General features: G+C 36.7%; 1 protein-coding gene across 1 annotated transcript in view; it reads right to left on the bottom strand.

The window, feature by feature from the left end:
• The window catches only part of BRCA2 (BRCA2 DNA repair associated), a 95300-nt gene that overhangs the window by 60947 nt on the left and 17595 nt on the right, over positions 1–16758 (bottom strand). Inside the window, 2 exon segments of the mRNA XM_006158439.3 lie at positions 8813–8908; positions 10371–15257. Coding sequence (XP_006158501.1) covers positions 8813–8908; positions 10371–15257 — 4983 coding nt within the window.

Genomic DNA, 16758 nt, shown 5'->3' with positions numbered 1-16758 from the left:
TAACCAGAATTCACAAGGAACTCAAGCAGCTGTTCCGGAAAAAGACAATCAATCCTATTAAAAGATGGGAGAAGGAGTTGAAAAAACCACTCTCTAAAGATGACATACAAATAGCTAAAAGGCATATGAAAAAATGCTCAACAACCCTCATTATAAGACAAATACAGATCAAAACAACAATTAGATATACCTAACCCCAGTCAGAATGTGTAAGATTTAAAAAAAAACAAAAAATGATAAGTGCTGACAGGGTGTGGTGAAAAGGGAACTCTCTTACACTGCTGGTGGGAATGTAAATTGGTCCAACCACTGTGGAGAACAATTTGGAGATTCTTCAAAAATCTGCAAATACAACTACCATATGATCCAGCAATCCCACTTCTGGGTATTTACCCAAAAGACAGGAGAACGCTCAGTCAGAAAAGTGCTTGTACATTGATGTTTATTGCGGCACTATTCATAATTGCTAAATCATGAAAACAACCCAAATGTCCATGAATAGATGAATGAGTAGAAAAACTGTGGCACATATACTCAATGGAATACTATTCAGCCTTAAAAAATACCCTGGTTTTTGACAGGAAGTGGATGAATATGGAAGATTTACTGCTGAGTGAAGCAAGTCAGGCTATGAAGTCTGAGGAAGGACATTTAGGGGAGGGACAGGGAGGCAAAGCATTAATGGCACAAAGAGGTGTGGTATTATCTGTTGAAGATATTTCATAGTTTTATCAACAGCACTAGGGAGAAATGTTCACCTGTTGAAATATCCTTTTTGTAAGACAAATAATAATGTGACTGAATGTACGGAAGAAAATGAAATGAAAAAAAAAATTAAAAATAAATAAATAAATAAATAAATAAATAAATGGGGGAAAAAAAGGTGGCAGACCTCTTTCTTTTTCTATAAGACACCTATATTTTTCTTTTTTTTTTTTCGAATTTTATTTATTCATTCATTTAGTTTTTAAAATTTTGACAGAGAGAGACATACAGAGAGAGAGAGAAGTGGGGAAGTGAGAAAGCAAGCCACCAGGTTCAGGACTCGAACTGTGGTCAGCCATGTGGGAGTGTCCAGCACCCCAACCACCACGCCACCTGCTGGCCCCAAGACACCTATATTTTTCTAAACTATCTGTGGTGGTGGTAGATCTTTCTTCTGATCATGGTGCTTGCAGTCTACTACTTTAGGTTATTCCAATCCCATAGTGAAGACTAAGCTGCCCCTGTTGGAAAACTTGGAAGAAACTGTTAGGCATTAGTGCTTTCTTTTTATTAGAAACACTTTTGTTGCCAGACAGACTCAAACCTGTGGGGAAGTGAAGGCTTTCATAGATAAGGCTTTCATTGACTTTGCATAGACAAGATTTCAAGAACAAGTCATTGAGAGTAAAGGCAGGCTTGCTTAGAAAAGGGTAGGGAACCTGTTGCTTCATGCAGTGAGCAGCCATATGGGGAGAGATGGGTAAACAGTTTAGTCCCTTTTTAAAGGGAAAGGGAGAACTGTTGCCTGAACAAAAAAAGGCAATGGCCTTCCTAAAACCTCTGTCCTTCCTGTTTTCTAGTATTATTAGGGTAGGTTCTATTATTGCCATTATTATTCTAAACTGTCATAGTATAGATGGGATTATTATCTAGCAAGCTAATAGAGTATAATGAGGGCGTGATGATTCTGCAGGTTAGGCAGAAGTCATTCCAGGTGCCATCTTGGGTCATACTGGGCACCATCTTGGGTCATTCCAGGTACCATCTTGGCTCTAACTGATTCAGACCCAATCTCAGCCACTTATCTGTCAGATCTAGGTTGTATGAATGTGCCTCCCTCACTTTGGAATGTCCCACCTGTCTCAAACTAAATCAGATGCCTTGAGAACATGAAGAAAATGGATGTTGTTTCTGCTGGCTTTTGCAAGTAGAGGTTTTTTTTTATTTTGGGGGGAGGAGGGGTGGGGAGAAATACCAAAAAACTGAGCCTTTCAGAAATAAACATATATAAATATATAAGAGCAAGAAAATATGTGCATTAACTATCCATGGCTTCTAATTTCCACTCCCAGTATTCCCTCAGTTTCTGGGGACAACATGGGTATAAATGTACCCAATTTAAGGCTACAGATTTCTTCTTGCTTGTTGGGGTCCTCCTTAATCCAAGGGAGACTCCACCTCAGCTCCCAGGAGTTGGTATTCAATGCTCTAGTGAGCCAGGTGTTGTCTGCCCTCTGGAGGGCCACAGCAATTGTACTGAGGAAAAACTGCTGGTTGCCGCACTTTCAGTCTCTATTCTCTATAGCTCTTACCACTGAGTTCTGTTTACCTCAGTCCTTTTACTACTGGCTGTAGACCATTTCACAAATCACTCAAGGGCCATGGCTGATACGCTACTGTGAAAACCAAGCATTCAACACAATGACAGATCATCTCCTGCCAGAATTCTCTCTCTTGTTCACTTCTCTAGCACTTCCCTTTCTTCACCATTTTCTCTCTTGTTCTCTGGAATAGCTTTTTCCAGGGAACAAACTCATCCTCATTCCTTTTCATATTCTGAGTTGCTTTATTTTGGAACCAAATGAGAGTCTCAAGGTAGAGGCCAATATCAAATGACTACCAATTAAAGGGAAAAATCAAAAGTCCCACTGCCTCTTCAAAGCCTTGCTTGGGTGTATTGTAATAGGCAGATAACTAGTAATGAGCGGGCAGCCCTAAGAAAACAACAGGACACATGTCACACCAATCACAACTTATTACAACCAAACGCTCCATGAAAATGCCTTCTTTCTACCCAGCTCCTGGCGCCAGGAAGGTGAGGCAAATCCCACTTTTCTACCAACTTTTATTGTGGCTGTGACTTTATTTTGCACTTAGGGACAGGCCTCTAATTTTAGTGATCTGGACCCAAAGAACCAAGGATTTTATACAATTCAACTCAGCACTCTCTCATCCTATGACACTATATGTTACCTTAGTCTCAAGATCCACTTCTGTGTGCTCCTTCTCTAATGCAGAACCAGAGGAAGAATATAGGTCATAGCTCTCAGAAGGACTAAAAGGATCCTGGAGTTGCTCAGTCCAGCTGAAGACGCTCAGTCAAGGAAATGGTCCTGGGGACCACAAAGGACATGGCAAGCTGAGGACGCTCAGGCCACTGTCCCAGTCAGGTGGGATCTTAGCTCTTGTATGCTCAAGAGGTATTCACCTGGAGGATCCTGGGGTGCACCAAGGAGGCAAAGGATGCTCGGCATCTAGCTCAGTCTGGCTGAAGACAGTCAGCCAAGGAAATGGTCCTGGGGACCAAATGCAGTTCTGATAGAGACACTGTCTAGAGATGCCTAGCTTGTTCCCTTGGGGTTATCCACTGCCTAGGGTGATGGCCCAGGCAGGGCTCTGATCCTAGTTAGCCTATTCCTTCCTCTTATATCATTCCTTTCTTTTCCTTATAGGAGGCATGGGAAATAATCACTTAATCCCCTAAGACTCACACCTTGGCCCTGATGGGACTCCCAAGACAATATACTCCCCCTCCATACCGGTCCTCATATTCTGCCCTAAGCACAGCCATGCCCACCTCAAAGAGGAGGACTAAAAAGGGAATCAATAGAAATTAACCCTTCAGTATAGCATATACTTGAAGCAGGACCCTCTTTTCCCTCAGGGAAACAGCTGGACACGATGGGCCAATTAGAGTCAAAATGCCCTTTGCCATTACTAACACTCAACAATGCAGAGAAAAGTTGGCAAATACTCTGAGGACTCCAATAAATTTATCGACAGGTTCCAAACTCCGACCCTGGTTTTTGACCTCTCTTTGAGGGATATGAAATTCATTCTGGCTACCTGTTGTACCCTCTACCGAGAAAGAACAAATTTTAGATGCAGCACACAAAGAAGAGGATGCTACATTTGCAAGGTTCCCACAAGGAAATTTCCCAGGAGGAGGAGAGACTATCCCCATTACCGACCCTGAGTGGGATTATAATAGCCCAATGAGAATAAACCTGAAAGCTAAATTTCTAGAGGCTCACTTGGTAGGAATGAGACGTAAAATACAAAAGCCTGTAGATAATGACAAATTAAGACTGACTGTACAGGAAAAAGATGAACACTTAGCCACTTGCTGGGTTGGAAGAAAGGTTTAAAAAAGTATATTAATCTGGACTCTACTTCTCTAGAGGGAAAGGCTCTTTTGGGACAGTACTTCATTAGTCAATCTGCCCCTGATATTAGGCAAAAATTCCAAAAGCTACAAATGGGATTGTAAACCAATCAGTCTCTATTATTTGACACTGCCTTCATGGCATTTAATAATTGAAATCTCAAAGGAAAAAGAAAACAGAACAAAGAAACATAATAAGTCAGGCTTATGGCTGTTGCAAATGGCAAAGCCCTTGATACCTACAAACTGCCCAAAAATTCACCCAAAAACCGGAAAGAAAAACCTGGAGATTCCTACATCAAGTGTAAAAGACCAGACATTGGGCAAGAGACTGTACCTAGCTACCTCCCAGGCCTTGCCGTCAATGCCACAATATGGGAAATGATCCCTGGCATTGAGGGTTGACTATCTACTCCCCTGAAGCGGGGAATGGCCAGTCACAGCCCTCATGAGTCAAGGGGGAAAAAAATCAATGACTGAAGAAACCCGGGGAGATCCTCTATGCCCCTGTCTGGAATCATCATACCCACTGAGGAACTCGATGTCATGGGATGCCAACTCTATTTCTTTTAGATACAGGGCTACTTACTCTTTTCTCCCTTCTTTTTCAAAAAGCCCCTTCTCAAAAACCATGACAGTTACGGAAATGGAAGGAAAGAATACTGTAGTTATTTCACCCCTCCCTTGCTATACCAATTTGAGAACCAAGTATTTTCACAAAAATTTCTAATACTTCACAGCTGCCCATTCTCCTTATGGGAAGAGATATACGGGCTAAGCTGGGGACCATCCTTCACTTTAAGTTTAGACTTCCGAGTATTATAATCATTCAAGATTCCGATGGGGTACCAAGCCACATAAATGATGCACTTGACCCCATAGATTGGTGGGCTATAACAGCATCTCCTGTAAAAATACAACTTAAGGACCCTTGCAAGTTCTCCCATTATAAACAATACCCAGTAAGATCTGAAGTTAAAAAAGGACTTAAACCCACTGTAAAGCCATTTTCTAAATTTGGGCTACTAAAGCCTTGTTAGTCCCTCCTGCAATACTCTTATACTGTTAGTACTTAAGCCAACTGAGAATTATAGAATTGTCTAAGACCTAAGGCCTCCAACCCACATTTGACTAAGGACAACTGGCTTTATCCTCATCCTCAGCGCAATAAACAGGTGTCATTATTTCTTTGCGGCTAGTGCAATGGCTCCTCATTCTAAATATAAGAGGTCCACATTTCTAGTTAACAAATATATAGAACTAGCAGGATTTTCAAATTACTGAATAGATTAAGAACATGCTGGTAAAAAGGGCAGTTAATCTTCTCAAATTCCTCTAACAGAATTTAGCCACTGAGGCCTGAGAGCCCTAGTTTGGAACATATGATGACGACTATTCCCTTAAAATCCCAGGCACCCATGTGTGTTAGAAGAACTCATGATACAACCCATAAATGACCACAAGATCTGCCTTAGACCAGTCTCTCTAATCATATTGCTTCACAAATCCAACAGCATTTGTCAAATTCATGGAGAATCTAGTTAAAAATCTAAAACTAGTTCTTTGGCTGTTGTCCCCCTTGGGATACTTGTCAGTGCTAATTCTCACCCTTGTTTTTGGCCCTGTCTTTTAAATCTCCTAATCAAGTTTATCTCTTCTTGCTTAGAAGCTGTAAAATTGCCATACAATATGGATATCAACCCCCTGAGACTTTCATTGAATCCTACTACAAGTCATGCAGCATCAATGACAGCCCTCCCTTGACACACCTGGGTACTATCTGAACAACCTGCCCCCCCCACCAACCCTTCTCTCCCACCTAGATCAGATAGGGCAAGAGTTCTGTGATCCCCAATAGGTATGGCCAATGCCCCTTTCCAGCATGAAGCAATTATGGAAGACAGACCATCTACCTTCAGCTCCCCAAAAAGATTTATGGGGATCATGCCTCTCAGGGGGAAAATGATGTAAAAAGAAAGCTAGCAAATAGAAGCAGGTAAGGGGGCAAGAGCATTTGCCCATGTAGCTAAATAGAAAAATCCAATCAGGGCAGAAAATTCCTTACACAAGTTAATGTAGGCAAGAGATTATGGAGGATGTCTAGCTGATTAAGCCACATTTTATTTAGTCAATGAGATAAATCAGTGGGCCCAGTCAAGTTTGATAGAGTCACTGAGATGAGAAGAATCATTGAGCTTAACCAATGATCAACCCACATGACCTAGGTTAAACATTATAAATTTGGCAGAATGCAATTGCTGGGGCCTTCTGAGTCACTCTTTCTCTGTCTGCTCAGGTCCGCTCCTACCTTTTAGGAGGGTACTTTTACTTAACAAACCACCTTTTCCTTACACTAAAACAAAACAAAACAAAAAACCAAAAAAACAAATAGTAACACCAGCAGCAATTACACATCTAGTTCTCAAAACTTGTTTTTAAAAAGCTATTAACTACGTCAACCAGTGGCAATGGTGGTTAAAGAGTCTGGATCCTACATGGCCAACTTGACAGTTCAAGTCCTAGACCTGGCAGTTTGAGAAATATGCCAGGCACATGTTTGTACAGCAAAAATCCTTAGAAGATAGAGAAGAAGGGACTACAGCAAGGCCATCTCTCCTGGGGGGGGGGTAATTTCTCACTGTCATTTGCTTTCTGTCTTTTTGATAAGCATACACGCTATATAACAAAACACCTATAAAAAAAAGGAAAGCTATTAACAACTGAAGGAATCTTCGGAGAAATGCCTAATTCCAGTAATGAGACAGAGATATAAAATCTTTCAATGATAATAAAAAGCAAGACAGGGCTCAAAGATTAATCAAGGTATGTCAAAATAAGCCTTGGAAAAAGTTTAAAGAGGTTTCCACTTTTTTTTTTTCAGTTTTGGTTTTATCATAGGGCACATGTGTTCACCAGAGAGAGACAGAGAGAGGGTAAGTGAGAAATCACCCACCAGAGATGATGAACAGACCACAATCCCTTCTGCTCTATTCTCTTCTTGGGATTCTGGGCATGTACGTACCTGTGCCCAGCATGATTTTCAAGCCGCCAGGTCCAGGACTTGAACCATGGACAGTGGTGTAGGAGTCTAGCACCTAACTACCACGCCACTTGCTGACATCTTAAACAACTGATCGAGTCACTGATGTTCTGTGACTTTTGATATGATAAATATACATAGTTCTCCTATGAAGCATTCTTGCTCAAAACACATTATGTAATCCTAACCAGGTGTCTGATTCAAATAGAGAATAGAAAAACAGAATTTTGTGCACACTAAGTAAGGTTTGAGAACCAGTAAGTCAGAAGAAAAAAAAAAAAAAAAAAGCAAAATGTAATATTCTGGACATTCAAACCACCTTGTCTTTAAAATAACTTTGAAGTTTCTATCATTAAAAAAGTGATGAGTTAAGAAATTCCACAACTTCCTGTGGGAATTACTTCATGTATTTCTGAGCTAAACATCTATAGTTTAATATAATTATCCCTCATTATATGAATTCTTTTTATCCAAACCCAGGAACTAAATATATAGTAAGCAACAGTTATGTTTTATTTTCAAGCATTGCATGGTAAGAACTTTGAATTTGGCTTAAATGAGACAGATGCCACAGAGTTTTAAGTAGCCACGTAACATAAGCTAACTACTGTGTTAGAAGGATGACTGTAGCTGCACTGTTGAGAATAGCTTTAAAAATGGGCAAAGGCAAACAGACATATTAGCTAGAAACTATGATAGAGGTTTAGATAATGGTGGTAGATGTAGAGGTGAGAAAACAAGGTAAAAATTATTTTTACAAAGTTAGAACTACAAAACTTACTGATGGGCTGGGTAGGAAGTATGGACAGAAAGAAAAATGACATCAAAGTTTTTATGGGATCAAGTAGCAGAATGGCATCACCTCTCGATGAGAAATGAGACAACAAAAAGAGCAGGCCCAGAGCAGGTATGGAATTGGGAGTTCAGCACTGGCCATATTAACTTTGAGGTGCAAATTAGCAATCTAAGTAGGGATGTATCAAGTAAGCAAATTAATGATTCTGGAGTTCTGGGACTGGCTAAGGTTGCAGTTGAAGCTTTAGCAGCTCCTGTTTAGGCAGAGAATAGATTTTTTAAAGTCTCTGGGGGCACTCTTGCTTATAGTAAGGAAATCAACAAAGATGACTGAGAAACAGTGGACATGGAGGGAAGAAACAAGGAAATGTGATGGTCTGGAGAAGAAAACCAATTACGTCAAATGTGACTGAAACAAGTTAACGAAGAACTCAGAAATGCACTTTAGATTGGCAACACGGAGATCATCAAATAACTTAGGAAAAATTGATTTTGATAGAACATGAGAATCAAAAGCCTAGACTCTAGAACCTAAACTTTAAGTTATTATGCTAGCTTTTGACTAAATTCTTATAGCTTTAAAATAAAAAAGTCATTATTTTATAATTATTTCACGATTTCCAATTATAGAGAACATCAACATCAGACAGGTATTAAGAAGGAAAAGTCCATTTAACAAACAAGGCAAGATATAAGTTTAATAAATAAACCACACTAAAATCTTTTCCAATTCATATACCCAAAAGAAGTGAGAAAATGAACTTTAAGACTGTTACACATAGCATCTACTGAGGGGTGAAAAGATTTGAATAAAACTTATATGTTACCATCTGGAGTGCTTTTTGAAGCTTTTAAATATTTTTCTTGATTTTCTATTATCCTGTCAAATTCATTTAACAAGTTTCTTTTGATCGGAGGTTCTCCTAAGGAAAAAAGAATTCCATAGATGCTTTTAAAGCAAATAATTTTATATTTTAAAAGCCTACAGTCTACCTTTTCAAAGGGAAATATTAACTCTTATAATACATTAAACAAAAAATGTATTAATTATAATAAAAAAATTCATTTTTCAATCAATTTCTATTTTTTTAACCATTTAAAAATATCACTATTTAATATGGCCTAAAGATAAACAGTTGCTAATGGATATCACAAATAAGTTATTTTTTAAAAATAATCTGGCACTAGGCTATGAAGGAAAGATATATGTATCCACTCAATATATACCAACTATCTGCACTCTATGGTAGAGAGCGAAATATTGGAGGACATAAAAGCGGTGAAGGTACTCAACGAGAATAGGATAGTGTGGAATGGGGGGGTGAAGAGAAGAGGATAGAGAAAGATAGCAAGAGAACAATAGAGAGGTAGGACATTAGTGAGAAACAGATATGACTTACTACCTGTTGATGATGACATTTATAGTATTCTCAACTGGATTGGTCTGAGAAGTATTTCATGATGAGTAAAGTCTTTTTACAAGCAAAATGAGAAATAGTGATTGACTGTTTTAAAAAATAATTAGAATGATAATAATAATGATTGGGAAAAACATAGAAAAGTTATTGAATGATGAAGCAGGGAGATTAATGTCTCTGTTATTGACTGACATGCATGGCATTCCCTTTTGAAAAAGCAATGTAATACGCTGTAAAGTTATATGTAATCCAATGTAATATAAAGAAGATTATGATAAAAAAATAATCTGGCACTCTTTAACTGTAGGTATACTGACAATAAAAAACTCCACAAAATTTCATTATGTATTTATACATACATAATGAGATCTCTTAGGGATGAAACTCTAGTATAAACATGACATTCATTTATGTTTCATACACACTTTATACACATAGCCTGAAGATAATTTTGTTAATATTTCTATATTGCAGTGTTTCAACTGTGGCCTATCATAGGAATTCAGGTGTGCAATTTTCCACTTATGATATGTCAGTGCTCAAAAAGTTTCAGATTTCGCAGCACCTTCGATTTCAAAGTTTCAGATTAGGCATGTTTATTCAGTAATACATACTACACCAACGAAGTGGTATAACTAGAAACAAAATTTTAAAAGTTCATTAAGAGCAGGAGTTTGAACTTCCGCTACATGAGAACAGTTAATAAGTTAGCCTTATTATAACATAAAAAATTTCAATTTTTCTAGAGAAACCCAAACTTTCAACATTAATTTCTCAATTATAACTATATTAATAATCACTAAAAATAGATTGAGATTCTCAAAACATAACTTTCCGGTATACAGTCTCAGAGATGTACAGTCAAATAAGTCAACCATACACTCAGTTTGACACTCTGATCACTAGACTACCCAGATAAGGACTGAACACTTTTAAAAGTGAATGGCAAACAAAAAGGTACACTTACCAACTGTAACAAGGGTACCTCTTCTTTTTCTAATTCTTGAATTTAACAAATCTATTTCCTCATATTTTTGGCATGTAAAAAAAGAGCGTTTGGCATGATCTGTGGGTTCAAAATCCATCAACTCTCCATCTTCCATAAAAGCTTTGGTAATCTCTACAGCTTCAGTTTCAAAACAGTTTTCTTGATCTTTAGAGTAAGTAGAACAAACTTCCATGTTTGTTTTCTTAGGACTACAAAAAGTTTCAGTTGTACCAATTTCCATTTTTATGCTTTTAGGTAAAGCTTCTTTCCCCAAAAGATGAATGTCCTCAACCAGTGATACTTTGTTTTCTAATACCAACTGTTCTGTGTCATGCTTAAATTGAGAGAGATACGTGGCATGACTGTTTTCTAAGGATCCATTTTCAGTATTATAGTTACTTGATAAAATAAATTTTTTATTGTAGGCTTTCTCCATTTTAGAGTTTTCAGAGTGTTCTGGGATTCTTTTATCAACCCAAGAAAGAGGAAGTACTTTTGATACATCTTGACTGGATATAGGTAAATTATGAAGACTACATTCAGTTCTGATTAAATCAAATTCCTCTAACATTCCCTTGACTTTGTGTAAGGCACTTTCTGAAACTGCAACCCGTTTTCCACTTGCTGTACTAAATCCACAGAAAGCAGATGAATTTATCTTATTATATGAAAAGCCTTTTTTGGGTGATAATACATTCTGGGGAGTATGTGTCATAGTATTTTCTTCTCTTGTGAACTGATCTAAATGTTCATTATTTTTGGCATTATCTTCTATCTCAGAAAACACCTGTCTTGCTTTTTGTAATGAAACATCTGATACATGTATGGATTTTCCACTTGCTGTGCTAAAAATCCCACAAGCATTTGTAAAAGGGACTGACTCAGGAAGCTTCTCTATATTAAATTTACATTTATCTGAAGTTTTCAAACCAACATGACAAGATGACATTTCAGAAACTTTCTCCAATCCAGATTTACTTTCGTTAGGTTGTAAAACCTCACTTTGGATGTCAACAAAAATTTTATGTGAACACATACTACTTTCATCATCTATAGCATTAGGAAAAATATTCTCTGAATCACCACAAGCTTGGCATGAACCTGAGTCATTCTCAGTGTTTTGCTTAAGTATCTTACTGCAGTTGTCTGAAAATATCTCTTTTACTTTTTTTATCATTTCATGTGAAACACAGACAATTTTACCACTGGCTGTACTAAATGCAGGTGGCCCAACCTCAAAATTATTTGAATCTGATATGGCCAATTTAGTAGTTGCATTTTTATTTTTGCATAGTGAAGAGTCAGTCAGTTTTTGAACACAAGTATCTTCATTAACGGTTTGTGAGTATGTGTTTGTTTCTCCTACAGTGGACATTACCTCAGAAATACTAGTGTTTATCTTGTCTTTGACATCCTTCATTACTGCCTCAATACCTGAACCAATATTACTTTTTGAGAGATATCCTGAATCATTATATAATTCATCAGAATGACAAAAATCAGAACGGTATGAGTAGCTGTTAGACATGCTGTTATATAAATAAGTTAAACCTTGCCTTTTAGACAGATGTTTTTTTTCACTTTCAGCTATAATATTGTTCGAGCTATTTTCATGTGAAAGCTTTCCCACATAAGTCTCAGGGCATTCCTTTATACATATAACCTCAGCAGTACTTATTTTTTCAGGTTGATCATCCAATTCTCCTTCTCTGAGCCATTTTTTTGCTTCATTTAGTGACATCTGACTCACAGAAATTTTTCTACCATGTCCTGTGTAAAACGCTAAAGCTGAATTTTCCATGGTTGAATAAGGGGGCTGTTTTGTATAACAAGTTGTAGGTATATTTACTGTTTCTTTTTCTACAGTTTCATGTACTTTAACTTCCAAAGAGCTAGTGTTTGCTGTTTTGCAGTTTTCAGTCTGTCCGTATAAATGATCACTTAGGAGCCTGGGCAAAACTGCAGTCTCATTAAAAACAAGGTTCTTCTCATTATCATCCAGAGAATTCTGTATTTCTTCATGCTTTGGGACAGTTGTCTCACATGTTATTTCAGGCCCTTCTTTATAGACATCTTTATCCTTTAGGGTCTTTGCCCTTTCATGGCAAAAACTGATAATCTCACTATTATCTAGTTCTTTTTCATCAAAAAGATTTTTCACTTTGTCCAGAGATTCTTTCGCAATTTTTACCTTTTTACCACTAGCTGTAAGAAAACTCAACAGGGTAGGTTCTTTGATCATTTCAGTTTCACACTTTGGTTGTTGTTGAAGAGTCAGCAATGGATTTCTAGTATCAACTAGGATACCTTTTTTCAGTGTTTCGTTTTTAACCAAGTCTATTTCCTCATGATTTGAAATGTCCATTTTGTTCTTATTTATGCCAGAAATTAATTTAGAATTCAAAGAACAGCTATTCAGTTCTTCTTCTGGTTTTTGATCAAAGAAGTTTACAACTTTATTCTGTGATTCTTTGGAGACTCTGATATTTTTCCCACTTGCTGTCTGAAAGGATATATCAAAAATTTCAAAATCTTTTATATTTTGTTCCATTTTACTAGCAGTTAACTGTCCTATATTTGAAGTATTAACATGACATATCTCTTTAGCTTTTACAACTTCCAAACAAGTTAAATCTGACAAACTCTCCTTACTTTGTGAGTTTCCCTCCTTTATAACCTGGTTTGATAATTTAAGACATATGTTGTGCTGATCAGCACTTGCCACATCATTTTTATCTTTATGAACTGTATTATTTTTATCTGAATCACTGCTATCAGATTCTCCTAAGTTACAAGTATTTCTATTAGCTCCAGTATATTTGCTATCTTTATTTTCTGTATTTCTCTTATAATTTTCAGTATTTTCTTCAACAAAATTGCCAGTAGTCACTTGAGGATTATTTTGTAACATTAGTTGGTATTTATTATTTTTCTCAATTAAATGATTAGTACTGTTAGAATTTTCTATCTTAGACACTGAAACAACAGGATCATAGCATTTACGTGAAGAGAAGCTTCTTGAATCTATTTCTGCAGATGTTTTCTCACTAATATTCTCAATGTCACTGAAGAGTTTCATAGCTTTTTTCAGAGCTTCACTAGAAACATTCAGTTTTGTGCCAAGAGCAGAATAAAACCCTCTAAACTCCACTTCATTTTTATCTGTTAAATAATGAGAAACACTTTTGTTACAGTTGTTTTTCAATAAGGAAGAAAATTTTTGTTTAACAGTATCTTCAAATTTCCTACTATCTATCTGAGTGACAGATGGGTCATTAATTGTGAGATGAAGATCAACATCTTCACATTCCTCAGAAGTGGCACTTAACACAGTCATCTGGTTTTCAGGCAGTTCAAATATATTATTCTGTAGTACATGGCTTGGTTTTCTGAACTGTGTAAATTCAAACTGACTTCCTGATTCTTCTAATATAGTAGAAAGTTCTGTAATTTCTGCCCTTTGGCTAGGTGTTAAAGTATGGTTTGAACTAAAATCTTGCTTTAAAGACTTCTGAACAGTTGTGTGACTATTTTCATATCCAGAAACACATGCAGATACAGCATTAATTGACTGTGATTCAAATGCATAAGGTTTGCTTAGTTTCCTTTGGTTTTCTAATGAGGTACTAACAATTTCAACACAAGCTAAACTAGTAGGATACTGTTCTTCAATATCTTTGAAGAGCATTTTGCTTTTCGTAACATTATGTTCAGAGAGTTTTATTTCTTTATTAGCAGCAGTTCTGAAGCTACCTCCAAAACTGTGATTTGAAACTGGGTCTAAGAGTCCTGACCATTTGTCCATGTAATCATTCTTTCTATTTGATTTCAGATCTACATCCAAGATGTCTGATTTTAAATCTTCACCTAAAGTCATTTTTTGGTTCTGCTTTACATTATTTTCCCCTATAAGACCACAGACTGTATCTGACGAGTCCAAATCTTTTGTAATCAAAATTTGGGCTGGTTGTTTGTCATCTGTATCTGTACATGTTACCATGGCAGAGCTCTGGAGAATGGGTTCTTTTATATAACTTAGGTCTACCTCATGAAGTTCCTCAGTATTTCCTAAAACAGGATTATTTCTTCCTTTAGTTACTTGAAAGACAGAATTCTCATTGTCTGGGAAAAGTTCTTCAGAGTTTAGACTGCCAGTTATTTCTGACCTTAGAATATTCTCTTTTTGGGCTTTTCCAATTGTTAGAATTATATTTTGGTTGAATTGCATCTTCACTGAGGGTGGTACTATTGGTATGTATTTTTTAGGTGGCAACAGCTCAGCTTCCTCAGAATTTTCATTTAAAGCACACATTTCTTCAGTCTTTCCCACTGGCATATTTTTGGTTAATTCAAAACTGGCTTCGCATTTCTTATATTTTAGTTTTTCTGACATTTTACATGATTCTTTTTCTCTAGAAATCACAACTGTGTTTGACAGAGGATCCTCAGAACTGGGAGTCAAAGTAAGAGGATTGGTATTATCATGGTCATATAAAACGCTTTTTTGGAATTGAAAATGAGTACCACTATGTTCAACTTCTGAATGATACACTGTAGGGTGACATGTTGTAGCCAAAACCTTTTCTTTTATATCTGAAACTTCTTGGCTTTTTGGATCATCTTTAGATTGTCTTTCCAGCAGACATGACAGGTAATCAGCTTCTGGGGCTATAAATGACTGCAGTTTTTCCTTATTATTTTTTGCTTTTTTACAATCAAGATCATGAAATATTATTGGATTATTAGAAGAACTGTTTTTATTAATGGAAAATTTCATGAGCATTGTCCCAAAAGAGTTGACTACAGACAAAGTTGGTTCTTCAGAATCATCCTGTAAACAGTTTCTTTTCGCAGAAGGCAATAAACCTAAACATAAAACACAAAATGACAAAATAATATTAAAGTACAATTAACCACATTCACAAACTATTTTTCACTAAGTTAAAAAGGTAGTATTTAAAACAAGAATGATATGAAATGCAAGAATGAAAATTCTAAATATCCTAATTTTAGTTATTATATTTTCTAGCTAAAAGTAAATAGGGCCTAAGTAATTAGTTTTATTTATATTTATTTATTTTATGTGTGTATGTATGCATCAATTCAATCAATATAAGTAGCTCAAGGAATAAAACTTAAGGTAACTTTTTTTTTTTTTTTTTAGAGGTTTTTGCTATAGGGCGTGTGTGTTCGCCAGAGAGAGAGAGAGAGATAGAAAGCGAGAAATCACCCCCCCAGGGGGGATGGCCATGCCGCAATCCCTTCTCCTCCATTCTCCTCTTAGGATCTTGGGCACGCACGCACACGCACCTGGCCTGAGTTTAAGCCACTAGGTCCAGGATGCGAACCGCAGTCAACTACATGGGAGTCCAACGACAAAGCCATTACGCTAACTGCTGGTCTCAAAACTTAAGGTAACTTTTACTGAAAATTAAAAGTGGAAAAATTCTTTTCTAATTCTGGTAAGAGACAGAAAAGCAAGGCAGAAGAAAAGAATTAGGAAAGCATTTATTTCCTTCAGTTAATTCTTTCATATTAAAGAACAAAAACAAAAAAATCCCACCAATTTTAAAAAACAGGGTCTATACATGGACTGAAAGGTGACCTAATCTCAATAAGTGAATTAAATTGCTCTGCTAGTTAATTTTCTCAATCTTACAAGTTTCCTACTAACAAAGCAATGTTAAATTTTTTTTTTTTGAGAGGTTTTTGCTATTGGGCACATGCCCTTGCCAGAAAGGCAGAGAGAGACAGAGAGACAGAAAGCAAGAAATCACCCCCGGGGGGATGGCCATGCCACAATCCCTTCTCCTCCATTCTCCTCTCGGGATCTTGGGCATGCATGCACATGCGCCTGGCGTGAGTTTAAGCCACTGGGTCTAGGACTCAAACCACAGTTGACTAGAGTTCAGCAACATAGCCATTAGCTAACTGCTGGTCCCAAAGCAATGTTAATTTTAATTAGTGACCACTACTATGTATTAGCTGTTTCACTGGTTTTAACCATGATACATACAGCATCAAATATTTTTCACTGGAAATTTAACCCAAAATTGAAAATAGTCCCCACCAGCCCTATTATTTCATATAACCATTACCATCTACTAAAATCTTCTCATAGGAAGATAAAATAACTTTTTAAACTTACAAGGTAGCTACTGAGAAGTGAACTATTACTAAAAGAAAATTGAGTTTCACTACCCATACATTGGAGATCCACAGATACAGCAGTAACTCTAAGTGGTCCCTAAATACTTAAGAAAGCTATGTAATAATGACAACAAAGTTTTTAGAACTGGCTTACATTAAATTTAACTAGTAATGACCTTTTTTTCCCCATATTATTATATATATATATGTATATATG

Source organism: Tupaia chinensis, unplaced genomic scaffold (assembly GCF_000334495.1).
Source record: "Tupaia chinensis unplaced genomic scaffold, TupChi_1.0 Scaffold000597_1, whole genome shotgun sequence".
NCBI lineage: Eukaryota > Metazoa > Chordata > Mammalia > Scandentia > Tupaiidae > Tupaia > Tupaia belangeri.
The sequence above is the reverse complement of the archived record's forward strand: the minus strand, read 5'-3'. Positions and strand labels throughout refer to the sequence as shown.